Source organism: Colias philodice, chromosome 9, assembly GCF_061535455.1.
Source record: "Colias philodice isolate Cphi_HAF_F1 chromosome 9, ilColPhil1 Martin Lab GWU primary, whole genome shotgun sequence".
Lineage (NCBI taxonomy): Eukaryota > Metazoa > Arthropoda > Insecta > Lepidoptera > Pieridae > Colias > Colias philodice.
Genome location: NC_143094.1, coordinates 10,054,063 through 10,081,865, shown reverse-complemented (window position 1 = coordinate 10,081,865; position 27,803 = coordinate 10,054,063). Strand labels below are relative to the sequence as shown.

The window sequence follows — 27,803 nt, the reverse complement described above, 5'->3', positions numbered from 1 at the left end:
AGTTTCTTAACTTAATGACGAAGTCGAAGGGCATAAAAACAGTTTCTGACGATGTTCTCGGTTTTTGTTGTTCTTATGATTTTAACATGTAAATGTTCAAACAAATAACATTTGCTGAGATATTTATTTAACATTTCTTCAACAGCCTTTGCAACGGAGCGGCGGCTCTCACCAAGGTTAAATCTATATCTAACTTCAAAATCGATTCAATCGTTTTGGACATAAATATTTAATTTTTAATATTGGTATAGAAGTAGGGGTAATAAAAATAAAACACAGATTTTTAAAAAGCATTGTATATTTCTATAAATCGCTTATTAAAACTACATCCTTGCAAATATTCACTTTGTGACAAATGCATAGTAAACGGTGTAATAAGTTAATAACAATACACTACGTAGCCTGCACTTAATCTATTAATGGATCCTTTGAGTCAGGTAGATGTTCACAATCTGAAAATGTCACAGCTCTATTAACAATTACAGTTTCTTCTCTATATAAAAAAATGATTAAATAATTGTGTCAACATAGTCAGTATTATTAAGCGAAAATAAATCATACACAATTCAATATACGCGAAGTTACATAATCATCTAAAATTGTCATCTGCGAAAATCGCACGGGTCAATCGCTATCTGTTATATTAAAGCCCGGTTTGACGTTAGTGTTCTTAGCTTTAGTCACTAGGGGTTTGAGTGTGGAGGGTTCGTGTAACACGGTGTCGGCAATGTTATTATTGGATTTGCTCTCACCGGAAGCGCTGGCCCTGAGGCAGTCCTCGGACACGAGGGTGGTGGTGAATCTACTGCCTGCGACCGTTTGACCCGCGTTGCTCTTCTGCGCGCTACTGTCGCTGTATCTTCTAGGGTTGGATGGATCGTTGTTCAGTTTGCACTTGAGCGTGCTCAAGTTCAGCGAGTCGAGGTTGGAGAGGCACTGGATGCGGTCCTTGTTGCATTTCTTGGTGTCGTCCTTTTTGAAGTTTTTGCTGCTGGACGGGATGTCCTTGTAGAAGGCTTCCTTTGTTTGTTGCGGGGTGAGACCGTACAGTTCCAGGGAGGTGCTTGTGAGGGTGGTGTTGGGCCGCAGGGGGGGATTGCTCGGCGCAGAGCTGAGGTCGTTGCGTATGATCTTGACGGGCGAACTGCAAGCGTCCACTGATAGCGTCTCTTCGTCATCCTCACCTTCAGCGCTCTGAAATTATAAAGTTTCGTTCAGAGAAGTCTTAACCCATTAAACCCCGAATCGCCCCGATCGGTCCTCGACACAATAGATTTTCTATTGTTACTGTGATTCCGGGGCCTGAGTTATTACATGATAATAGATAGAGATAAAACTAAAATAATTAATAAGTTCTTTAACAGATAATGTATTTGTTTTATGTTTAAATTCGTATGGTTTTTTTTCCTGAATGACGAAACTACCAACTTTCATACAGAACAAATTAAAGAAAAATAATTTTACAGTTTACAGACTTATTAAATTTATTTACCCAATACCCTAACATTTCAGACGTCTGAAAACACTCGACTAATTAAAACATATTTTCTAGTACTACGTATTAAGCGCGCTCTACACTGCGCTATATTACTCAAAACTTTTGATTCATAATAATTATGTCATATTTCACTCAAACGTCATTTTACCAAAATTTTTCGGAATCTGCTACCTACCATACATTTTTTTTATTTTTTTTTTTGTGATTATCTGTTACTATAATATTTACATTTAACATTATTTACTGAGCACATAGCAATCTAGCACCTAACATCAACATACGATTAAAATTCTAAAGTTCACAGTTATAATCATTTGAAATAAGTCGCAAGTGTAGAACCCGCCTAATTCGAACGTGCTTATCACAATATTATTTAAAAAAAAGTCGTAAGTGTATAACCCGCCTAACTCAAACGTACCATAATATCGTGATCAGTGATGGAGCCGGCGGTGGCCTCGTTGCTGTTGAACTCGAGCTCGGAGGTCGCCGACACCGGCGTCACGTCGCCGCTAATAGAAGAACCTTTAAAACGCACTTAACTTATTTTCTCGAACTTTTAGGGGTCAATAATAATTAGTCCTTATAAGGAAAAGGGGTAAGATACTTTATAAGTAGGTTTAGATACGATTCTTTATGTGCAAATACAGGAAAATGGGACATTTGAGAAAATTTAAGATTTAAAGAAATGTGGCTTTTAAAATATGATGTAAAAAAGTGCAAGAAAATAAAAAAGAATTTATGAGGAAGAGACTTGCTTTTGTAATAATGTTCAGATTTTAAGCTTATGTTATTGGAATGTATTTATAGAAGTGAAATTTAACGTACAGTATATTTTTATCATTATGTACATTTAAAACAAGGTAAAATATAAATATGTATACCCGAATCGGCGAATGATGATCCCTATGACAGTTCGTCTTAGTGATTGCTCGTATGATGGGTCGTGTCGATACTTTACTATTTAATGGGCAAAGGCGTGGTTTGCATTCAGTCACGTCGGTAAACATATATTATACAAATATTATAAACTGAATTTATAACTAAAATTTTTAACGTCTTTTATGTTGTTGTTGTATTAATTTAAAGTATTGTTTTTTAGCATAGATTAAATAGGTAAATAAAATGAAAGTTTTCCAAAACATAAAAATAATAACATTTACAGCCAATAAAATGCTGACATTATTGGAAAAAGCTTGCAGTGAAGTCACTCCGGATAATTGGAGGCAAGTCGTAGAAAAGATTAAAAAACTTTGCTACGATGATTGGGATCGAGATGTACGATACGACACCATTGTAGATCAACCGCTATAAATAAACGTAGGCGACAGCACTTGTAGTTCTGATTCTGAATTAAAGGCGCAAACACTGATTTCATCAGATTCAGACTAAAATATATTTAAATAAAAATAATAGTTAAACAGCTTTTGTTTAATTTCGCTTTGTCCTATAGTTATTATTTTGTAAATTTTCTTGAGTATGCAATTGTTGTATGCTGCGATCTTCTATTCCATTCAATAGTGAATGAACTAAAGCAAAAGCATGGAAAAAATGTGAACTCGTTTCCAGTGTCGAAATTTCTTTATCGATACTTTCCGCACTAGTCGATAAATGCCAACGATGTACGTTTTGTAGGACGTAAACATAAAGTCAGATTGGTATAGGTAATTTCTCGTAAATGTTAAAAATTGTTATAATTCCAACGGAATATCATTGTAATGGCATAAAGCTACGTAAAAATTAATAAATGCCATTTTTAGACGCCTGCAATACGTTTCTAATTTAATGGTGATGCCGTTACAAGTTTGTCTCTTCAGAACAACTATCAGTGTCATAGGAATCATCATTCGCCGAGCCGGGTATAATGCCTTCATTCTGACTATATCCGGCATGAAATTAGGTTTAGACACGCAAAATACGCGAGTCTAAACAACTGTAATAGTAAAAACATAAATTAAAATTAAATTATATTTAATCACATGCAGCGAAAACTTCTAGAAAATACTGGTTTATTGCAGCCTTTATCATGCATATGGTAATCTATACTTATAATAAATCTTTAGAGAGGCCAATTCTGTACATGAAATATATTTAAAAAAAAACTATGAAGGGGTGATAAGGGATCGCTACTGATGCCAAAAATGCAATCAGTAAAATTTTTGTCTGTCTGTCTGTCTGTCTGTCTGTCTGTATATTCGTTATAGAAACAAAAACTACACGACGGATTTTAACCAAATTTGGCACAATTATTCTTCATACTCCTGGGCAGGTTATAGTAAAAGAATCATGTAAATCGGTGTAGAAACACCAAAGTTATACATGAAATACGCTATAAGTCATCGCGCGTGAATACAGAATCATGCAGCCATAAGGATTATTTTTGTGTATCAGTTGCCGCGTTCGACGCGCTTCGCGGCGGGAGCTATAAAAAGCGGCGGGTCTGCACCCGTTTCGCGTTGTCATGGCATCACGTGTGAACGGCTGAACCGATTTCGATAATTCTTTTCTATTATATTCCTTGAAGTACGAGGATGGTTTTTATGTAGAGAAAACGTAAATATGTACCACGGGCGAAGCCGGGGCGGACCGCTAGTCTTATAATAATTATTATCATGATTATATGGATTTTGCATGCTTTAAATCTTATTTATTTCAATGCAAGTGCCATCTATTAATCATGCAAGAGCAAATTTTATCTGATAACAGACAACGCCGAGTGGATGCGACGATGTTGTGCTGCGTATAATATTTTTGTGTATTTCAAAAGGAAATTATCCTTGTAAAAGTATTGCAATGCCATTTTTACATGCAACTTTTGATTAATAATTATAATTTATAATGACTCTTTTTTATGTGTTGCTTGTTTATGTAAGTCATTTTGCATGTGAGCAACATTTAACCCTTAATAAGGCGCGCGCCTATGTTACAGCTAGAAAGTAAGTTACAGTGGAAATAGTGTAAATAGATACTGCAGAATTTAAAAAAAGTATTTTGAAAAAGGGAGGATGGTTTTTTACCCCCTTTTTTTGGGTGGGAAATAATATCCCTTTGCCCGATTATGTATGTGCACTGTGTCTCGAAGTGGGAAAATAATTCCCTTCGCCTATTTAGGCAAAGGGAATTATGCCTAGTTTTGTTGTTATTCATATACTAGTATTTCACCTGGTTTCGCTTTTGTCACTTCATTTATTTTTTAATTTTTTTTTATGCGTTACGAACTTTTATTTTATTTACCTATGAATATTATCATGCATGATAAATAAAAAGCGGTATTGCAATCGTATTTTTATTCTAATAATTAATACATATAGCTAATTACAAGTAAGCTAAAAGTGTGTTAAAAATATAATTATTCTTGGGGTGAAGCCTCGTGGAATAAAACATTTCTTTGCACATAGTGCAACTTGGCACGTGGAACATACTATTTTTGTTCTTCTCTCCTCTTTTTTTTGTGCTACAAAATCGGCATCTTTTGTAAGTATTTCCTTCATCTGGAAGATGGACGCCGACATTGAGTAAACGTATCGCATCTGGAACTCCAAAGTTGTTACAAATAAATTATTCCATGTAAATATCACATCTACATCCCCTAAGAAGCTTACTTTCATTCAAATTTCAGCATTCTATTATTATTTGTATTTTGTATTGACATATTTGTGAGTTCAAACTTTCATATATATAATAAGAAATAAATTATAAACTCAATCGGGCCAAGGGAATAATTTTCCCACTTAGTATTTCGCAGATTTTAACGCTGTTATCAATGTTATACGCATAAAATCAATATAAAAACATAGCTAAAGTTGTCATTTCATAAAAGATGGAAACATAATCTACTTACAAGATTTTTCGTTGAACAATAAAAGATTTTTTCTCGGAAGTAACCAAAAAATGACCGTTATTTTAGCACTTTTTCACGTCACTGAACTTTGACATTGCCATTTCAATATAAGGTAGTCATTTTTTGAAAAGTGTTGCAAGTTATGAAATTTAAAATCTTCTAAAGAATAGTATATTTCGGTTGCGTTCATTCTATGGGCTATCTTTCATGTAAAATAAACATGTTTTTCAAAATAGTCTTGGTGGGAAACTATATCCCTTTGCCTTATTAAGGGTTAAAGTGCGTAATCATAGATAGAAATATTTTAATGGCCTCTTTTTGAATCTTGTCTATTTTAAACATCTTTGGTATGCGTATGGCGTGCGTTTTCATATGTATGTGCATATATGTGCGTCCGCCGTGTTTATCCGTGTGTACACGTACGTTGCGCGTTTGTGCGTATGTGTGCATGCGTGTGTATGCATGCGTATGTGTGTGTGTGTGCGCGTGCGTGCGTATGTGTGTGTGTACGTGTGTGCGTGCGTATGCGTGTGTGTCCGTGCCTGCGTGCGTATGCGTGTGTGCGTGCCTGCGTGCGTATGCGTGTGTGTGCGTGCGTATGCGTGTGTGCGTACGTTGTGTGTAGGCGTGTCGGTGCGTGTGATACCTGTGAGCCTGTCGGCGAGGGGCGCGGGGCGCAGGCCCTCGAACGCGCACAAGGTCGCCGCCTCGCCGTCCCACTGGGGGAGCTTGCGAGCCACATTTTTACTCCAATTGCTACTGGAATGTTAAAATGCAAATCTCCCATACTGGAGACATTGTAGTCGACCGACGACGCGCTGTGATCTTTTAGTTATAGTGCAAAATCCAACCATTACCAATGTTTAATTCAAGATTCGTTAACAAATGTTAATAAACGTTCAAAATTATATTAATTGCAAGATCACAGCACGATTTTTGTTGGCTAAAGCGGTGTTACCACAATAACGAATAATGGAACGTTCACAATGTGCAAAGTGCACCTTAATTATAAAATTATTCAGTCGTCGACCACAATTGCTTAGTTGTTTCTAGTGTACAGCTAGATGTATATATACAACATTTATAAAAAAATATATGATATGAGTTTAAAAAGCTGGAAATTAGCGAATGTAACGACGACACAATCAAAACAGCTGTGAAGTGATCCAAAATACCTTAAATAAGTTTTCCGCAATTTTTCATCTCTTTCAGTCATCGAAAAACATATTTAAGTGGAAAAGAGTTGACATTCATCTACTTAATGTGAACGGAGCGAAGGTAATGTTAGCAATATATTCTAATCTCACTTGAATTTCAATTATTAATCTTTGAATTAAAAATTATCAAAAATATTTTACTTCACTCTCGTTCACATTCTTACACCTGCAGTACAGGATGCACTCGCCTCAAACTTAACGAAACCTCGTCTTTTTTTGAAGTCGGTTAAAAAAACAATCACACTTCAAAAGAAAGCGATTCGTATTTAATTTCCATTTTTCTATCGCACATTATATATATAATACCTCTCCGAGTTGTTCTTCTGTTCGGAGCCCGCGTAGTTGGAGTTAGGCGAGGAGGGCCCGGCGGAGGAGAGGCCTGAGGTTAGTTCACCTGATGACGACATCAGGGACGATGGCCCGCTCCAGCCTACACCTGGCGACATTTGTATCAAGTCAAATTGATGTGTAATATGGTTTGTGTATAACTTTGGGATTTAAAAACAAAAACTTGATAGACAACACACAGATCCAAATTGAAATGAGCGCAATTGATCTTTAATAATTTAATTTATCAAGTTAGTTCATAATAAATACTTTTGTAAGAATTCTCTATAAAAGTATGTCGACATGTGTTATTTAAAAGTTGTGGATTGTAATTTCGACATATATAAGAAGATATTACTTTTTTTTGGGAATGTCAAAATAAATGTATATATCACTCCATAGTAAAATAAAGTATGCCTAAATCTTTAAAACTACGCAACGCATTTTGATGCTGTTTTTTTAATAGTAAGAGTGATTCCCGAGGAAGGTTTTAGCATATATGTAATTAATAAGGTTTTAGACAAAGCGAGCGAGACCGCGAGCTAATATTAGAAAGCTAGTATTAATATGAGTGCTCACTGTTAGCGGGCGGCGGCGCGGGCGCGCACGTGAGCCGCTCGAGGAAGGCGTCGAGCTGGCGCAGCGACAGCGCGTTGTGCAGCGTCTCCAGCGGACGGATGGCCGGCACGCCGCCGAACCCCTCCAGCGCCGCTGCGTTACATGTTACCATTTCAATTTATAACGTTACAATTTTTTTTTTCTTTTTTATAGTGCGACGCAAAGAGGTTACGATTTTTAATAAACCGCTTTAGTCGGTATGTAGGGGAGTCGTAATGCATTATGGTATGGAAATTTTAATAACTAATTCTGATGTCTGTTTAATAGCATTTCGAACTTTTTTTTAAATTACTAACGTGAAAAACCGATATAAACATAATTGTGACTGAGGCACATATACTTAGTGAAATTAAGCAGAAGAGGCGATAAGAACCTGAATAGTAACAGAAGTTTTACCGCTAAAAGCTCTACAAATTCAAATTAAAATCAAAGTAATAACCCGACTATAAAAAGGGCAAATTTAAGACGCTCAATGTTATCGATTACGCCACGTTTTCCCCACTCGGGTAGATCTGGTAGTAGTGGCCAGGGACTCACTGTTGTTGTTGGCCGCGGAGGGGATCATGACGCGCAGGTTGGGCGCCGAGCTGGAGCCCGAGATGACGGCCGTGCTGAAGAGGCCGGCCGCGCCCGCCAGCTTGCCGCGCGCCAGCCCCAGCATCTTGAGGTAGCTCATCTGGCCGGCGATGCTGTGCCGCTGGCGCCGCCCTGCGCCGCGCACGCTACAGCCGGCCGCGGGGCGGAGCGCCCGGGGCCAGCGCCCGCCCCGCGCCCCGCACGTATCGCCACGAGCGTGTATCGGGGGGTTAGGGGTGGCGGACGATACGTTAGTGTATACGTACATACGAGGGTGACGATACATACATAAAATAAATAAACTACACGGATCGTATAGAAATAAATATATAGGTGCTCGGAAGCGTGCCGGTGGTCGTAGCGGTACGTGAGAGATCTGTAGCCCGACGTGTGTTATGTGACGACAGATTGACGGGCAAACGAGAGCTTCGCTTCGCGTCACTACCCCCGCGTTCACGGGGACGTGAACGGTGGACTAATATCGCGAGGGGTCCCAGGTTTGCGGCATTTAATATTTATTTTAATTTATTTTTTTTTTTATTTTAAAATAAATGTTATTGTCATGCGGTCAGTCAACGATCGTCAAACAAGCACACGCGTTAATTACGAGGAGCGAGAATGCAACGCAACACACAATATCGCCGGCCAGAGTGAGCTAGCTAGAGTAGATAGCGGATAGTCGCCGCAGCCAAGTCTCTACACACTCCAAATACACAAATCAAATCATAAACAATGACCATGATTATGTAATTACTTAGGTCTACAGTAATATATGGACTTTAAGAACTTGACGGAACAAAACACAAGCGAAAATCCACTCCTCCATAAATCTTACGTCACAACATTTTTTTCAACATACTTAAAGTCCATTTATACAAATTAATAAAGGTATAATGATGAAATGAGTACAAAACATCACAATCTACAAGGACATGCATGCCTTCACCGAAATACTAGATAGTAGACAGTTTTATATAATATCGCTTTTAATATACATATAATTTAATGGGATTAGTGTAAATAATTCACTTAGAGTAAATTACTTATAAGATATAAGTTATTTCCGATACCCCAAATATTGAAAATATTAAGTGTTGCCACCTCTTATTAGAATATTTGAAGTCACAGTAAATACCTTCTTTACGGAGACATACTGACAATTTAACATAATCTGTATCCCAGTTTGAGTTTCAGGATCTGATTTTCGAGGTCCAAATTAAGAAATTCGTCTAGTTGCCTTTAGTAGTGTTTCCAACATAGGCTGATACAAATTCACAAAATGACTATGAAGTAACACAAAAATATTTATATGTGTCCTGTATTTAAATCACAGATAAGGTACATTTGAACCGTGATTGATTTTAGCACATAATACCACCAAACTTTCCGACTGTTCCGAGTCGTTTAGTCTCTCTAGCTAAAATACAAATATTATTTTAGTCACACCACCCTTTATTGCGTTAAGGCCAGTAGTAACATAATCAATTTTCTTTAATATATTTATCGCTTTAAGAAAAAGACAAAGTATATATTATAAATTAACTATTATTATAAAAATAGAGATCACTTCTTTGTACTTTATTATTAAATAGGAATTTCTTACTACAGATGTTCAGTGGAATCTATAAATCACTAAAAAGGGGAAGCAATGTTATTAAACATTATTTTTTTTAATAAATCCCGTTAGTACTGGCCTTAACACTTTGGTCAAGTCTTACCATTGTCGTGCGCCTGCTTGTGTTGGTCGTAGCTGCGGGCGCGTGGTTGCGGTTCCTCGCCGTCTTTCGTTACTTTTTCTTCGCTCTGAAGAATTATTAAGAATTTTTTCTCGCTCTTTTTTTATAAGCAAAATATACTTGAGTAGATAACACAATTAGGAAAACATATGGGCATATATACCAAAATAGCATTTTTTTACAATTTTTGTCAGTTTGTTCCGGCTCATCTCTGGAACGGGTTGACCGATTTTGACAAGAATTTAGTTTATTATTTAATAAGGTAGAAGTTTTCTGTAAGAAAAAAATTCTAAATTATACATTGTGGAGAAAGGAAGGTGGAATTCTTTTATCGAAAAAGGGAGGATCCTCGACCAGTTTACTCGACAGGCCGGCCGTTAAGGCCCCGATGGATGATGTCGGAAAGTCGTATACAGGATGTAATCGTTAAGTTAAGGCCGTAACTATTGTATATCAAGAAACTTTAAACTGATATCGAAAGTACTCTACCTAAGTAGTAAAATGACAATAATTACTTTTTAAAAATATAACGTGAAATATCTAAAAAATTAACTCGAAACACTTCCGGAATAATCGCCTGTGCACACTTAACGATTACACCCGGTATATGTTTTATAGCGAGGAGGAGTCGCTACATACATCGATATCCACAAACACTGTCTGTGTGTGTGTGTGTGTGTGTGTGTGCGTACCTGTGCGATGGGGCGCGTGTCGGTGTGCGTGTGGCTCCGCGCACGCAGCTCCTCGTTGAGGCGCGCCGCGAGCGTCGACGCCTCGTGCCCGCTCACCGTGTAGTGCAGATTACTGTATAATATTTCACAATTATACATCACTACATAGTATAAAACAAAGTCGCTTTCTCTGTCCCTATTTCCCTATGTCCCTTTGTATGCTTAAATCTTTAAAACTACAAAACGGATTTAGATGCGGTTTTTTTTAATAGATTGATTCAAGAGGAAGGTTTTAGTATATAATTTATTAGGTTTTAGACAAAGCGGGCGAAGCCGCGGGCGGTAAGCTAGTAGCAATATATGAGAATATGATTTTTTTACGCAAAATGTAAGCAAGCTTAATTTTCATTATATTTCACACAACTTTTAAGGTCGGGCCACAACGACCTCAGCCTCTTTTTTATATGTTTTGACGCGGACACTCCTGTAGCGAGTGGTCGCCACCACTTAGTGAAAGTGGTATTTAAAAATTTTATGATCTGAATAACGACGCACTCATTCTGGAATTTTTGTGTATGAATGTTGTTTTAGTAATGGTGCGACGATAACATTCAGGAAAGTATATCTGTATCTTTAAATAAATAAATAAATAATACTAAATTAAAAATATTACCAAATAGGTATCGGATCCGACGGTCGAAGTTTTGATTTTGATGATTTAGTTGGCGTAAAAGTGCTATCCAATTCGTCGATAACGTCCTGAAACACAAAATAAAACAATTTTTTTTTTCTTGCTCATAAGATAACTTGACAAATTCATACTACATGATGGGTCAAACATGCGTCTTATTAATAGATGCATAAGGTATATTTTATACTCACAGGTTGTAAAGTTTCCTGGCTCGCCATTTGATCGTCTTCTGTCTCTTCTTCGATACATTTCACCTCGTCTGGTGAAGATGCCTGGATATAATAAAAAGACAATTTAGTTTCGGAAATCGCAACTCGCACAAATTATGGCTTGAAAAAACCTGGAAAAAACTTGGACACAGAGTTACTCTAGTTCAAGAGTCAGCGTACATATTTTTGTAAAGTTAATGTTTTTGGCAAAATAAAGATTTATTTATTTATATATGCACATGATAAAATATATACTTAAATACTTGAAATTGTTTAAGTGAATATTACAAATAACCAAAAACACAAAGATACCATTGATTTTTTCCTTTTTCTCACACATAACTTGAATTAACCGAACTTCCTCACATTTACTGAAAAATACTTGTACAAGTAATAATCCAAGATTCAATACCTCATTGTTGGCAGTAGAATGGTTCCTAGAATGTGGTCGGAAGCCGGGTCCAGGCGGCAGGTTCTTTTGCACGCAGCAGTTCACACCGGGACTGAAGTGAAGCTCTACGTGGAATCTGTACCAAGTAAAAATAAATATAAAGACTACGAGTAAAAATAACCAAAACCATAATAAATAATATAGACTGTATATCCAGCATAGTTAAAAATGTTGTGTTATTTTTGGCGAGGTTAATAATTTTTTACTTCTAGTTAATTCTAATAAATGAATACTAGTATGTATTTTTAATATTTATACCCTATTAATACGATACAGTAAGTTTATTATTATAACACTCAGGTTTGGTTACCTCTCCTCTGAACAGGGATCCTTAGTGGGATCCTCGTACAGCATCACAACGATTTGTGACATGTAGTTCAGCTCTGACACCATAGACACGTATTCCATAGCGCGGCGCCATTGCTCATCTTTCACTACCTGTGAATAGATAAATAGAATAAGGTTTGTTTTAATTTTTATTATTATTTAATTATCAGTAAGACCGACAGTAGCCGCTTCACTACAGTAGTTAGATCAAAATGGCGCACCTCATTTCGAAATTAATCCTACAGTAGTCGCGTGGTCTACACGTGTAATGCAGTGATACAAAATTGCAAATTTCTAAAAATGTAATAGCTCCAGTTATTTCATCCTTCGTGTGCTCTAAGTTGAATAATTACCGCATGCACTCAATGCAACACGGAAGGTCGGGTGCGCGTGGTTGTGCAACAGGAGCTCCGCAAAATACGTACTACGTAACAAGGCCAACGTGCCTTTTTTTAACCTTGGGAAATGCCTTTTTTACGCATCCCCCTCGCCAGTTTTACTGTCCAGTCCAAGGGGGTATGTGGGACTCGCACGAAGCCATACCCACTAAAACCCAACGGTAGCCGTCTATCGCCTTGATCGGCGGGGGTTAACAGCCAAGCCTTATACCGCCGGAGCGTGCCGTGAGGAAATAAATTGATTTTTTGGTGGATTACGGGCTTTACGGAAGGCCCGTGTTCCAGGTGTGGGAACATAATGGGTTGATGATGATGAATATTCAGTTGACAGTACTCACATCGAGCAGGCCGCCGAACCGCAGCACGGTGAGCAGCGAGTGCACGTGCGACTCGCTGGTGAAGTACAGCCGCGTGCGCACGTGCCGCCCCGGGCTCGACACGCCGTGGCTGTACCTTTATGTCATGAGTTTATTAGTTCATTGGTTTTAATGGTTTAGTGCTTTAAGGTTGGAAGTATTAGTATTTTTAAGGGCCGATTTTTAAATCCATGGTTAGAACTTATGCACCCAATAAAGTATTACATAATAATATTAAAATGTCACCCGTAAACTGTCCAAGACGGGCAAAGAATACATTTTTAAAATGGAAGTTTAATACGTTATTCGACGAATAAGTATTAACCATGGATTGAAAAATCAGCCCTTAACCTACTAAATTTATTAGTTAATAGGTTTGAACCCTTTAGTGTTTTAGCGTGCTTTCCACCAATAATTTGCGAGGATGTGTATATAACCAATAGTATCGCTTTAAACGCTTCAAATTTCAAACTAAATGAAGCGACATGATAGTAAAAACACCCTAAATGTTGGTACTTTATTGATTTGAACGCTTCAATACTTAAAGTTTCGCAGATTTGAATGAATGAAAAGTGGTTCCAGCTCGAAGGACCGATGTTATAATTTGAACTCAATAATAATAATAACTTTAGTCCGTTAATTTGAGTGAATTAAAAGTGGTTTTGCAGCTCGAACGACCACTGTTATGTTTGTGATGTGATAATATATGAAATATGTTTGAATAAAGGTAAAAATGTTTTATTTAATAACTGAAATGGAAAATTAAGACACGAGCATTTAGCAAAACAAACGTGACTATTTTGTATGATATAATATTACATTTAATAGGTTATTATTGGGAAGAAAAAATAAAATATACCTAGGATTCAGTCTGTTAACATTCTCTTCTCCGGACTCTTCAATATTTCTCTGCAGATCGGCTCTAATTTTCTTCAACAAAGGTGTGCATATACCCTGGCTTATTGTCAGCTTTTCTTGCATTGTTAACCCATATTCCTGATTGAAATAAAAAATGTTGTGTGGTTTTATGAAACCACGGTAAAAGTGAAACTCTTCGAACGGTTCCGAACACTGCTTTGTTTAGCGCATGTCGCGTGACGGTCGGCTGCCGAGTAGGTATACCTACTCGGCAGCCGAGATACACGCGACATTCGCTACACAGACCAAAAAGTTTGAGACGATGTAATAAAAGTTTCACTTTAAAATTACGTAGAACATTATACATTTATCAAAGATCATTGACATACTATAGCGTACTATATTCGCAATCACCTTTGAAAAGATCGTTAAAAATTTCCGACCGAAATTGTATAAAAACACCCATTGAAATTGACACCGAAATTGTATTTCGTGGCAGAAATGTTCAAAGTCTATTATTGTCTTACAAAACTTTGCCTATAAGACGCGGAAGCAGAGTTTAGCTTCGGACAACTTTTTAGCGTGATTGCGTCTAGTTAATTGTACGTCAATTGCAAAAAAATACAAAAAGTGATAAGTACTATCAACTAACCTGTGGTATAACGATATCAGCCAAGTACTTGGCGTACATATACAACTCCTCAGCAAGATCGAATTGTAACGTGTGCTGGTTGTGTTGCAGGTCGTACTTGATACAATCGTATATATCAGGGATCTTGGATATGTCAAAAGATTTATTTTTTGTACAGAAATCTTTCTCTATTTTGCCCCAGCGCCGTCCCATTAACTCCCATGTTTCTCCGTGGTAGAGTACCGTATCTGCAAAATAATATGATGTGAAAGTTTGTATAAAAGTAATAGGGTATTTTCTGTTATTTAATTTTTTTTATATAAAATAATAATTAAATCAATTAAGTCATGATATTCTTAAAGAGCTATGCTTGTTAGCGTTTAGCTTAGTAGTGCTGCGCAGCCGGCCGCTGTTCGCCGAGGTCTGTGTGCGGACGCAGGAGGCCAGCAGCGCCCCAACACACTCGGCCCTTCGTTTGCTAAATCGTCTGCTGGCCTCCATTGCCACAATTGATGTTTGCTAGCAGTGCAAATAGTAGTAATCGTAGTCCTATGTACTTGAATGCATGTAGCCACACATAGTATGAATTTCCGTTTTGTTTTTTTTTATGTACCTTTTGTTATTACATTCAATGTATGTTTTGGTTTAATTACTGTCAGTACAATGAACAGTTATGTTCAAATACATAAACAAATATACCCTTGGTCTTGGGGTCGTCCCGCTTGGTGAGCACGATGCGCACGAGCTGCTGTATGAGCGCGTGCACGTGCGCGCAGCACCGCACGGGGTTCTGTGTGTACGCACCCTTGGTCTTGGGGTCGTCCCGCTTGGTGAGCACGATGCGCACGAGCTGCTGTATGAGCGCGTGCACGTGCGCGCAGCACCGCACGGGGTTCTGTGTGTACGCACCCTTGGTCTTGGGGTCGTCCCGCTTGGTGAGCACGATGCGCACGAGCTGCTGTATGAGCGCGTGCACGTGCGCACAGCACCGCACGGGGTTCTTCACGAAGTCCATCGCCGCGTTGATGCTGAGCGACGCGCACGGGTTGATGCGCGCGCGGTCCTCCGCCGTGAACTCGCGGTCCGCTTGCATCGCTTCGTGTAAACGCGCTTTGGCCCTGCAAAGTCATTATGCATAGGACTCTAAAGTCCTTGCTAACAAGGTTTGCCACTTCCGGCACAAATGGACATTACTTATTGCGGTTTAAACCGTTTCCTTACAAACGCATCAATTGAGCATAGTAAAGAAATAGACATAATTAAAATTTCATGCAAAACACGGGGAAAAGCCAATAGAGACAATACATTGGTACCATAATATTATTATTTACCAAAAAACATTATTTATTAATTTAAACATAAATGTCCTTACATATTTTGTACTTTAGAAGAATCACAGTCGTTATCCAATAACCCATTCGTGTTGGCGGATTTGACCATTTGTACCAAAATGGGGGTAAGTTCTCCCTCCAGCGCTAGCAGACCCTTGGCAAAAGCAGCAGCTGTCATCTGAACTCGACCTTCATCTGATGCGTATATTTTGAGATCGTGACGGAATGTTGAGTGTAGGCGGAGCAGCCCCAAACCTTGAGTACCCGCTTCGCCTGGATATAACAATACAATATAAATAAATATAATAAAAAAGTAATTATAAACTTACAGGAAAAATATATTTAAAATATTTCTAAACGAATATTGTGAAAACAATCTCTGTCATACAATAGATTTAAATTTCAAGAATAAAAAATAATTAGTTACCTTTATGAAATGCTTACAAGCAAAAATAGCCACATTGAATAACCTCCTTAAAAGAAGATCCACTGAGAATTTTTCAATACAAAGACACATCGACTCACCATGCCGACCCTGGCCGCCAGGGTACATACACCGGAACATCCTGCCCAGCTCTTCAGCCTGTATTCTCCCCGCAGGTGTCAGTTCTCCGCCCCACTTCAATATCAGCACCAATGAAGGTTCACCGGCACACCCTACTATACAATATATATCAATTAAATACGCTAACAAACCATAAAATAATATACAACTCCTTTATAAGAAAAATATTGGTATGATAATCGATTTTGAAGCCTAGTGCATGTCATTAAAAACATCATTAAAAACCTGGTAGATAAGCTCGCTCGTGCAAAGAAATTGTATTTGTCAAAGTGAAATTAGCAAAATTGTCGTTATTAATAGGCATAGACATAATAGTTTAGATATGCAAAAAATTGCCCTGCTGTGCTTTACGATAGAATGATGTGATTATTGGCTTCTAAATAGGCTTCTTAATCCTTAATAGGTAAAAAGGCAACAAGCCATATAACTTATTTTTTTCTTTTGAAAATCACACATGATTACCTAAAACTAAAATCACCTAGGAATTAAGCAGCCAAACATGCAATCCTGCGTTATCTATGCTGTACATAGAAGGTCTAAGAAAAGACATGCATTTATTAGTTTCAATTGTAAACAGCCAATGAGCTCTATTAACCTACAATAAACAAATTTGTTTATGAGGAATGGTAAAACTTCTTTGAAGTCAAGTTAGCCAAACGTAAAGACCTATGATATATCCCGATATCAGATCGTTCTAAGTCTGATTTTGCCTGACTACAATTTTTGCTTGACAACAATAGTGTTTATCTTAATGCAGAATGAAATATCTATTTAGAATATTTACACCAATCCTGTTACATTATTCACATCAATTAACATCAAAGTGCCTTTAATTCTCTCAACGTGTAAATATCGTAGCTAAAAACATAGAGAATGGACTGAGCGTAAGTTATCATTTATGGAGCAAACTGAGCAAAAAATATAATAAAAAAATGATCGCGATCCACTGTTTTTTCCAGATGGCTGAAACTCAAAAAAGTTGGCTAAATTACTTTTAAACATATTTTAAGATTTTTCGTAACTTTCAACATTACGAATCGCACAATCCTGAAAAAAGCAAACATTTTCAAATTTCTCTATGGTGTAAAACTCCAAGTCCTATGTAAACTCCATGGTCTATGCTCTATTGTCTACGCCCAGTCCATTCTTAGCACTAGCAGTGCATGCGGACCGTCAGCGGATGCAGGTGTGGCGGGTGTGGCGGGGGCTGCGGGGGTGGCGGGGGCGTTACCGTCGTCCGACGACGAGCCCCGCGGCCGCCCGCGCGGCTGGTACTTCATCTGCACCTTGCGGTTGATGCCCGAGAAGTGCCCGTACCTGGGTACAATACGTTTTGTTAATCTGTGGAGTGCTGGAAACTTTTGGCCACATAATATTTTTTTAATTTAATTTTTTTTCTTTCACTTTCACACCAATCCGGGGCGGATGCCTGACCAACTCTACCCGTGATGACCCAGAGCAATCGAATTTATTCTATTCTTTCAGTTTTATGTGTCTAAGGGACACATCGCGCAACATCTGCAAGCTTTTTTTTGAAATTATTATTTTGTTTAAAAAAAAAATCTTTATAGAAAACAAAAAACCTAAGTCATGAAAATAATTCTGGTTGTGACGAGAATTATAACTTATCATTACAAAATTTATAAATTTTCATTAAACTTCTAGAGAATTGTAAATATTGCGCTATTTTATAGATTTGACGAAATAATTAACGAAATTGAAGTACCACTCACATCTCTAGTACGCTTTTCAGTTGTTCCAGTTTTCCTTGTTTTTCTTCGATTGGTGGATCAGCGTGTCTTGTATGTATGTCCGCTAAAAGCGCGCGAGCGATGTCAAGAATTTCCTGCAGTTGCTTGGGCTTTTTTAATTTTACATGTCCTCGCTTGAAACCATCGTATTTCTCAAATATCTCAAAAAACCTAAAACCATTTGCAATATTTTTAGACTATTTTGAGTTTATATTTCTACTATCAAAGTACTATTTTTTTCCTTTAAATTACATTTGAAATTCTGATTGCATAACACTTTATGGTATTACATACTTGCGCCTTAGTTAAGGTCAGAAATAAATTCTAAAAAACATGTGTTAGGCAGACATTTTACAACGTTATACCTTTTTAAGGATGTGATGCAGGAAATACAAAAACCCAGATTAATTTCTATTTTCTAAATATTTAAAACGAATTTTAAATAAGTAATAACTCACCTAGGATGCCGAACTTCAACTTTCATTTTCTGCTTAGGTGTTCTATCTCCATGTCTGATCACGGCGACAACACATCGCAATTCCATCATTTTCCCAAACGTAGTGGGCACTATGGGCGGATCATCTAATTGGAACGGGACTGACCACGGTATGTGCAACGTTGGCGCCAATTCCCGTAAGATCATATTACCAAGAATTTTAGCGCAGTCATCGTAATATTTATTTGAATTTTTCACAAAAGAAAATCCGTTCACGTCACACACAAAAGACTTTCCGTTAGCTCTGAAAGGAAAATTATATCAATTCCCATTTTATTCTTCCTTCAGTCGGTTACTTGTCTCTTTATGAACATTTTGCGTGTACATTAGCTTTACAATGTTGCGCTGTAACCTTGGCACGCACGATATTTTATAAACAGACTAAAATACACAATGGATTAAACACCTTTCTTTGACATGAAAATTGTTTTACATTTGAGACACGGGAATATTTATAAAAAAAATTAAAGCTGGCAAAAAAATTATATTGCACAAATAAGAATCCCTTGTTTACCTTAGTAAATCGAAACCACAAACGGTTTGTTTGAAGGCCAGACAGACTTTCCTCGATATAAGTTTTTCCTGGTTGGACAATATGACTGGATAGCGAATCTCTTTGCCCTCTGAGTCCCTTTCAACTTTACCGTCGAGAGCTGGGCTCTTACGCGCTTCTGCGTGGGCGTAGTCTGGCCCTACTGTATACACTTTTACGTCTGTTCCTAAAATACCAAATTTTGAATTACTAACGAATATCAAAAAATCTGAAAATAAACATGAAAAATCAATTGTAATAAATTACAGTTTACACATGTCACATAAATAAACGAAGCTTTAGGGAACCAAGAAATAAACTCTGATTGAGTCAATCATGCAGAATTTGTAAATTTATTTTCATTGCACTTTTTCTTTCATAGATGACTTACCATCAGTAGGCATAAAATCTTCATAAATAAATGATCCAGTTTTACGGACTCGCGATTCTGGCGAATATATGCTGCTACGACTACCGATCTGAAAAACATCATTGGCATCACCCCCCTTAAGATACTCAAAAAAAAGAGCACACGATATTCTTAACAAATAGTAAAAAGCTTCATAAAAATATATTCCACAGTTCTTTATCTGCCACTAAAGTTTTCTTTAGAAGCGTTATTTTTTTAAACGATTTAACAAAATACCTTTCTAAACAAGCGCTGGCTACCTCCGCCCGCGGAAGTCGGGTAGTAAATGTAAATATTGTGGTCCTCAGCCGACACCGGCTTTTCCACGAACGGCTTGTTGAATACAACACCGTTTACTTCCACATGATCCTCCGATTCCACTAACTCGTGGTCTACCGAAAGATAAACATACCACAATTATTTTTTAACGAAAAATTAACTGAATACTACGTAAATCAGATCCAATCAAAAAATGTTTACAATTCATCATGAGCATTAATACCATACATTACTCTTTTCTTTTATCTTCTAGAATAGAAGAAAGCTCGAAATATTATTTTAAAGAAAATGTGAAGACGTTACCTTACACACCGTCCAAGTCTCTGTAAAAAACCGAAATGGTATTTTGGATAGGAAATATGGAGGGATAATTGAAAGGATAAAGGGTAGGGCTTTGGAACTTTTTAAGTATAGGTAATGAAATATCTTTTACTAACGTTTTGGATCTGGTGAATCTCTATCAAGAACAGCATACCGAGGAATTTCTATTCCTTCATTTTCTAAAATGGCGTATACTCTTCTACGATCCTGAGAAATAGGTAATATACATTTATGTTTTGTTTTTTATATTTATTATTGTGAATAAAATTATTTGAATTGAAATGCTTTCAAAACTCACTTGTATATCATATTGCATATGAAGATTGTTTATAACGTATGGTTTACGAAGTTTTTCGTACTGTATTGCTTTATCAAGCGGAAATCCTTTTGAATGAAAGGAGATCAGACAGTCACATATAGGCCACTCTTCGACAGGTTTCTGTAAAGTAAGAAGTTTTAGCCGACTTTACGAGATTACTTTTTATTAAACATTTCTATAATGGTTAATATAAAACCTGTATAAGTTAATATGTAGTACTTACATATAACATTCACAGAAATTCAAAATGAAAGATGATTATTGTTAGTGCGAAATAAGTAAAAAGCAGTGAAACAAAATACTATTATGTCCTTTAAACTATAATCTAAGAAAAACTAGAGCTGCCCTAAAAGAAGCAATTTTAGTATATTTTGTTCCACATATTGTTAGATATTCACAGAACCTTGAGTATAACCTCCTCAGGAAAAACGAGCATTTTAATATACTCGAATTCATCGAGGCGTGTGAGGATCTCCTTCATTGGTTTCGATTGCGACTTCTTGGCCATGGCGCAGACGCCAACCACCACTTTCTTACCACCGCCATCTCCGTTGGGGTCTAATGATTCGCACAGATCCAACTCGCCCTGTAACAATACAACAGAAATAACAAATATTTCACTTACATTGACTACCTGAGGTTCTTATTTAGGCAAAATTTCTGAACTGTAAGTATATATTGTATAATCTATAAATAAAAATGAAAAATGTGTTGCTAAAGATCAAACTCGAAAATTTGGCTTTTTTAAGTTTTTGTCAAGGCTGTGCTTTAACAAAAACGCTATAAAAAGTTAAGGTCCTTAACGAGAGAAAAAAATACAATTGCTGCAGTTGTAGAGAAAATCGGGCAGAACAACGTCTGCCGGGGCAGCAAAGTTAAAATAATTTGGAAAATCCAAAAGTGCACGCCTCATAATTTTTTTTTAATAAATATTTATTAATTATTATTTTTGTTTATTTAATAACAATTAAACCACATCGAATCAGACCCTGAAAAATGAAAGGGTTCTATTCCTGAGCATACTCAAGCGTAAGAGAAAAAAAAAGACTCGATTAGTAAAGTATTTCGGTCGCTATCGTGTTAACAAGAAAAAGGATCCGCACATACAGACACACGGACGTCCAAGACAGAACTTTTTTAAACTGTTTTTTAACTAGTTTAAATAACAAAAATGACATCAAAAATATCATGAACGTTAAAAATAGTGTTTTTTCTTAATATGTGTGTGTATGTATTATCTTACAAGTGCAATGTATGATACATAAAGACATTTTAAGTTTGAAAAATCAGATGTTTTGCGCGAAGTGACAGTAGTACCCACCTCAACGCTTCGCTTATGAGGCGTGCAAAAAGAAAAAGTAACCAGGTAATACAGTAATGAGTATGTAATGTAATCGAGACACACGTACAGCAGCGGGTCAAGCCAAGTTCAAGCATACGATTTACATTATATGATCTGAGTAAAGTTTAAAATTTTATGTTCTTTAAATTCTAATATATTTTTTATGATTAATGTCCATAAATGCTGTTGATTTATATGATATTAATGTACATATATCATAAAAATATTTGAAAGAATTCAGTGCATAAACAGACTATAAAAAGATTTTTAAAATTATATTTAAAAAAAATTCGCAAGCAGCATATTGCAAGGTTGTCTAATTTTATAAGAGATGAACAGAAATCAATACATCACAATCGCATTGCGCAGCATAGAGAAGTGGATGCAGTATGCACATATCTTTAGGTGTAGATATGCATTAAACGACCTTGATGCAAAATCAATATGGGTTTTGTATGATAAAGGAGAGGTAATCAAGACTAAATGTGCAATAAAGCTTTATTTTTTTTATTCCATACACAAACCACATATATATAACCAGATTATAATTGATTTCATAAACGTTATCAATATAGTTAGTTAAGTTCAAAAAAATATATTTTATTATTTTGTTAAAAAAAAATTCCTTATAGAAACACGTCTTTATCAAATCCGTTGTAAATCATAAAAGATTTGATTTCATTTTTAAAAATTAGTCCTCGTGATAGGGTGCATATATCCCTGCTCTCTCTAGTTCTCCTTTGCCATCGGAGGGTTGTACTTCATCATAATTCTTTATCATACTTTCTAATAAAGTTTTAAAGTCTGTATTATGTCGGCCACGGAATAAGTTTCGTAACTTTTTTAAATTTTCTGACTTTCTTTGATCGGAAAACAAATTTTCAAATCTTTCGAAACTTGCAAAAGATCGTGTATACTTTTGTTTGGGAGTATTTTTCTTCCAAAGTTTAGATACCTCTTCCAGTTTTGATGGCACGTACGACCGAGCAAAGAAAGCAGTTTCGGGTAATTTATTTTGATCAATTAGTAGTTGAAGACATTCGTTTAACTTATTAAGGGTAAAATAAGCCATGAATGCAATATTATCCTGCCCATCTTCTGACGATTTCTTTGCAACTTCTTCTAACAAAATTTTGTCACCTGAACTGACTGCGAAAATCAATAATGAGCTATAATCGCGCGCATTTATGTAGGCGAGTTTCGTCAATTCTATTTCACCAGCTTTTGACGCAAGTGTACCTAGTCGAGACCATCTTGCTTCAGAAACTTTAGATGGTGCACCCTCTGCTAAGGTAGCTTCTTCGGCGAGGTACTTTGCACTAATAAGATCACCAATAGAAACAGCAATTTCAAAGCGGTGCACAGGGTCGGTAGAAATATTCATAGCCAGCTCTTTGTGGCCTTGTTTTTCCAAAAATTGAGCTAATCTTAAACGATCCTTGAAAGGAACATAGTAATAGAGATGTTCAGCAGTCTCCAGATCTTGCCTCATAACAGCTGTGTAAAACGCGAGTTCGTGTTTGGCAAGATAATAGGACACAATATTAAGGTCTTTATCGTTCATATATAATCTAAATTCATTGGGTGCATATCCGAGTACATATATAGGATGATCAACATTTGAGATGTTAACAATTTCTCCGCCTACATAATAATTAATGTTATTGTATATATTGGTATAAATGAAACAATCTCCAACCCAAGAACCTGAATTTACGTTTTCTTGAATTACATTGATAACCTTAAAAGCATTATTGATACCATCTACAGATATTTCGGCATCATTTTCTCTAGCGCAAGCTACAGCATTTGCATCAAAACGCAACATATAAAATGTTTCATTTTTAGCCAAACATACGAATTCAGCATTTTCAGACCAAAAAACATAACGTGGTTGAATATCAATTCTGCGGATAAGATCCAAATTTTCCCAGTCATAAAACGAAAATGTTGCGTCATTAATCGATTTAACACCAAGCATGAAGCCTCCGAAAATATTTTCAGCACCATATTTTGGCAAGAAACATTTGACTTCCTTAAAACTCTTAAAAATTCTTAATGTCGTTGAGTTTTCCAAAGCAGCATATCCGGAGCTATCAAAGGACCATACAAATTCCTGTGCTATACCAAAAGCTTTGGTTCTTAATGCTGCAGCTGTATATATGATGAACTCCCCGTCACCACACACAGCGACGAACCGATTGTTTGGACTATAAGCAATTGAGTGTGGATAGACTTCACATGTACCCATGTCTTTCATGGAAACGATGGGTACTATTTGGCCATCATCCAGGTCAGTACCTCTTGGTAATGGCTTTAAATTTACTTGCTGAATCTCATAATGTTTAGCACGTACAACTTTATGTCCATTGACATCCATTGATATGGCTGGTTTTTCTTTTCCTAGTTGAACCATGATAAAACCTTCATCAAACCCAATAACGATATTATTAGATTTGTTAATTGATGATATGCTCCAAACTCGCTCGAAACTGTAGTTAAGAGTTTGTTCAAGTTTAAAAACACCAACTTGCCATATTTTAACTGTGCCATCCTCCGAGCCTGTTAGGAGAATAGGAAGTTCAGTGTGAAATACTACTGCTGATATGTTTTGTTCGTGACCTTCTAATGTTTGAATACAAACTTTGTTTTGATAATCCCATATTTTCACACGGCGATCATCTGAACCAGTAACCAAGTAGGGTTTGTCTCCACTTTGGTGATAATCAACACAATTGACACCTTTTTCGTGACCTTTTAGAGTGAAGTTTGCAGTGGAATATTGAAGCTGCCAGACTTTCACCGACATGTCAAGACTTGCACTTGCGAACGTATTAGCATCTTTTGGATTAAAAACTATCTGCATAACATAATGAGAATGACCTTTAAAAATTTGTTGGCATGTCCATTTAGAATCCCAGTTCCACAACTTGATCAGCGTATCGTCTCCACAACTTAAGACGTAGGGCTCTGCTGGATGTATAGCAATACATCTGATGTAATCCGAGTGCGCTTTAAAATGATATACTTTTTCTAAAACATTATAATTGTAAACTGATAATTTCATATCATCTGAGCCTGTAATCACCCAATTCTTTCTTGCAACAAACTTCGCTGTTCTCACTGGCAAATCACAAACTGTGAATGTTTTTATTTGTTTTATCGTCTCGTAGTTCCATATATTAACTACTCCGCTATATAGTGAGCAAAGAAGCCAGGGCTCCGTAGGGTGTTGATCCACACATTTAACGCGATCCGAATTTGCCGACAGGGTTTTCTTGATATCAAGTTGTAGTGGCATTGTAGAATATCGAATTTGAATATAAGTTGACAAATGAAGAAGCCTAAAGTTTGTAATCACTGTTTTTCTTATTTTTCTGCAGGATACCGAGAGAGTTAGATCCAGACTAACGCGGTCCTAGTGCTCAATCGATCGATTCGACGGTCGTAATACGCATGATTCAAACTTTAATATGTAAAGGATATTTATGTTATAGCTTGCACAATGTTAACTCATACAATAAAGAGTGGGGTCCATATTATATACCATATATTATCCCAATTACCGTTACCATATTTCATAAAAGTATTTTATTTCAGAAAATGTATGTTTTATTTTAATAAATATAGACTCTTGCTTCTGAAGGTTCGACGATAGAAACCATGGTTGCAAGTAAGATGTGGCGTTTGTTACATCAGACAAAAAACAGTTAGATATGTAGGTTTTTTTTTATATAAATTCTTAGTTTCAATCTTTTAACATCTTTCAATGTAAAGGAAATCTCAATATATGAAAAGAAAATAACAATATTTCAAAATTTAAACTAATTTTCACGTTCGTTCCTAACCACGGCGACGCGACGCGATCTCCATAGTTTTATATAGGTAATACTAGTTGCCCAGCAAACGTTATTCTACCGTACTCTTGTCAAATAACGGGTATAAAAAATAGATGTTGGCCGATTCTCAGATCTACCCAATAGGCATACAAAATTTCATGAGAATCTGTCCAGCCGTTTCAGAGTAATCGTAACGTAATCGCGAGTTTTCAGGTAACTAACATTGTGAAAAGAGAGAATTTTATACATATAGAGATGATATAAGTACATATATAGAAGAGATAGAGATGTAATTGTAACTTTAGTTTAATTTGTTTTTTATGTTTATTTTCAGAATTATTTTGTGACACACATTTTGTAAAAACCAAATCCGAATAAGATTCAATTTATGTAGTTCAAGATTACTCTAAAGCAAAAAACTTTATTATGACATAATCAGGGTCATACACAATAGTCATTGTATCCAAATAACTACAGCCATGGCCCCATTGAAGGCGAATCAACCGTATATTTGGTCAATTATGTTTATTTATTTAGTAAATTTTTGTTATTTTATATTAAATAAATTTCATTAAATATTTGTCTGCCATCTGCTACTACAAAATATACCAACTATTTTTTTATAAGCTATAAATTTCTATAGAAATAAATTTATCATGTTTAATGGAATAATTTTTATTGATAAAAATCATATCATGGTGTCTACCATGTCCCGATAGAATCATATATATTAGTTCTGTATTTCTTAAAACAATTATAGGAATAACCTTTGTTTTCAAAATATCAGCCGAAATCAATTTTAAGTGGGATCAAATCCATCATTTTATAGTAAATTTTAATAAACCAAGCTCCCAAAATGTTTGATCGAGGTATCAAGCACCTCATTATGTTAAGCTTCAAAAAAATAAAAAATATGGGGGTCTTGAAGCGAAGAGTGAACCGGTACCTACTAGGGAAGCGCGTACCATCTTAGACCGCATCTTAGCTTTCCATCAGGCGAGATTGTGGTCAACCGCTTCCCTATCTAGTGTAAAAAAAAAATGTCCTGATACAGTAATGAGTAATTTGTATGAGATAAGATACTCCACACCTTAAAAGAAGTGGAAAACAAAGTCTATTATTAGTCCATTACATTGAAACCCTTTTTTCAATTCCTTATCTTATGTAATACATGTTGCAATAATACCATTATATTCTTAATTTCTAGAAGTATACATAAAACTTATAACATTAAACAAGGACCAATATTTAAAAGTTTTATGGATGGATTTTAATAAATGAATCCACTTAATTACTCCAAAAATATACAAACAAGTATTGCTCACATCAGCTAAACATTCATCACAATAACAAAACTCATCATCACTCAGTTCTTTTATTTTCTTACTCCTCCAGCGTTTCAAACGCCACCAATCCTTAAGCCACTGCCACTCCATAACACACAATCATATCAATGTTATCAAATTATTTATAAAGAAAATGATAAGTTTACTCCAATGTGATTGGTTGTCCACTGCTCTACTATACATGATAACCAACAAGACTGTGACAAATTAACACATTACCTCACTTGTCATTGTCATAAGATCCATTTGTTTGTTTGTATTAATTCTCCCCACTACATATTATAATTTATGATAAAACTTTATAGCCTTACTGTTCCTATGTATTTTATAGCCTTACTTGTGTGGCTTCCTTATCAGTTTAGATTTTAATATGTGTGAAGAACAAATGGTATGAATTAAACATTAAATATGTGACCAAGAATATGTACATAGTAAACAGTGACATAATAGTCGTAGATAAAACTTAATGTTATTCTAATAACATTAAAACAAATATTTTTGAAAGAAATTGAGTTTCTATTACTGTTTTCTAAAAAACTCATAAATGTCGAAGAATAATAAAATGAAAGTATTCATACAAAAAGAAAGGTAATAAAAAACAACATGCATTGTTTCGATATACTCAACTTACAGGTGATCTTATAGGCACAAGATTTCCGTCATCGCCAACATAAAACTGTGGTTGAGCAGCTTGTCGCAACCCTTGATAGCCATGTTCTAATTCAGTATATGACATTACCTACATATGTTATTAAATATATCTTAAATAGTGGAATGTTTGAACATAAGCCAGCTTTTTCGGATTGAAATTTGAAAATTTAAATTCGTAAAAATCAAACAAATTCCTGTGATGGAAGTTTTAAATGACATT

At 36.0% G+C, this 27,803-nt stretch overlaps 1 protein-coding gene and 1 pseudogene across 12 annotated transcripts; both read right to left on the bottom strand.

Moving 5' to 3' along the window:
* Window positions 1-280: 280 nt before the first annotated feature.
* Window positions 281-27,803, bottom strand: l(1)G0196 (inositol hexakisphosphate and diphosphoinositol-pentakisphosphate kinase). Of its 12 annotated transcripts, XM_089699399.1 has the most exons (29): window positions 26,912-27,105; window positions 20,809-20,991; window positions 20,385-20,525; window positions 20,203-20,293; window positions 19,724-19,878; window positions 19,469-19,556; window positions 19,060-19,306; window positions 18,508-18,789; window positions 18,032-18,220; window positions 17,470-17,615; window positions 16,259-16,393; window positions 15,775-16,006; window positions 15,312-15,520; window positions 14,424-14,650; window positions 13,773-13,909; window positions 12,896-13,010; window positions 12,143-12,270; window positions 11,794-11,908; window positions 11,364-11,444; window positions 11,155-11,240; window positions 10,503-10,614; window positions 9,793-9,877; window positions 8,036-8,206; window positions 7,460-7,591; window positions 6,860-6,989; window positions 5,983-6,095; window positions 1,917-2,020; window positions 753-1,194; window positions 281-452 (listed from the first exon to the last, which is right to left on the bottom strand). In XM_089699399.1, exons 1-29 carry the CDS (start codon window positions 27,020-27,022, stop codon window positions 409-411), a joined length of 4,431 nt encoding a protein of 1,476 aa, XP_089555525.1. In that variant the 5' UTR covers window positions 27,023-27,105; the 3' UTR covers window positions 281-408. The 12 variants fall into 12 exon arrangements, 11 of the variants coding, with proteins under 11 accessions (XP_089555525.1, XP_089555519.1, XP_089555518.1 ...); XM_089699393.1 differs by lacking the exon at window positions 26,912-27,105 and adding an exon at window positions 27,564-27,803 and having other exon boundaries at window positions 281-1,194; XM_089699392.1 differs by having other exon boundaries at window positions 281-1,194; window positions 5,983-6,092; window positions 26,912-27,106.
* LOC149486084 (coatomer subunit beta' pseudogene) lies at window positions 22,360-25,379 on the bottom strand (annotated as a pseudogene).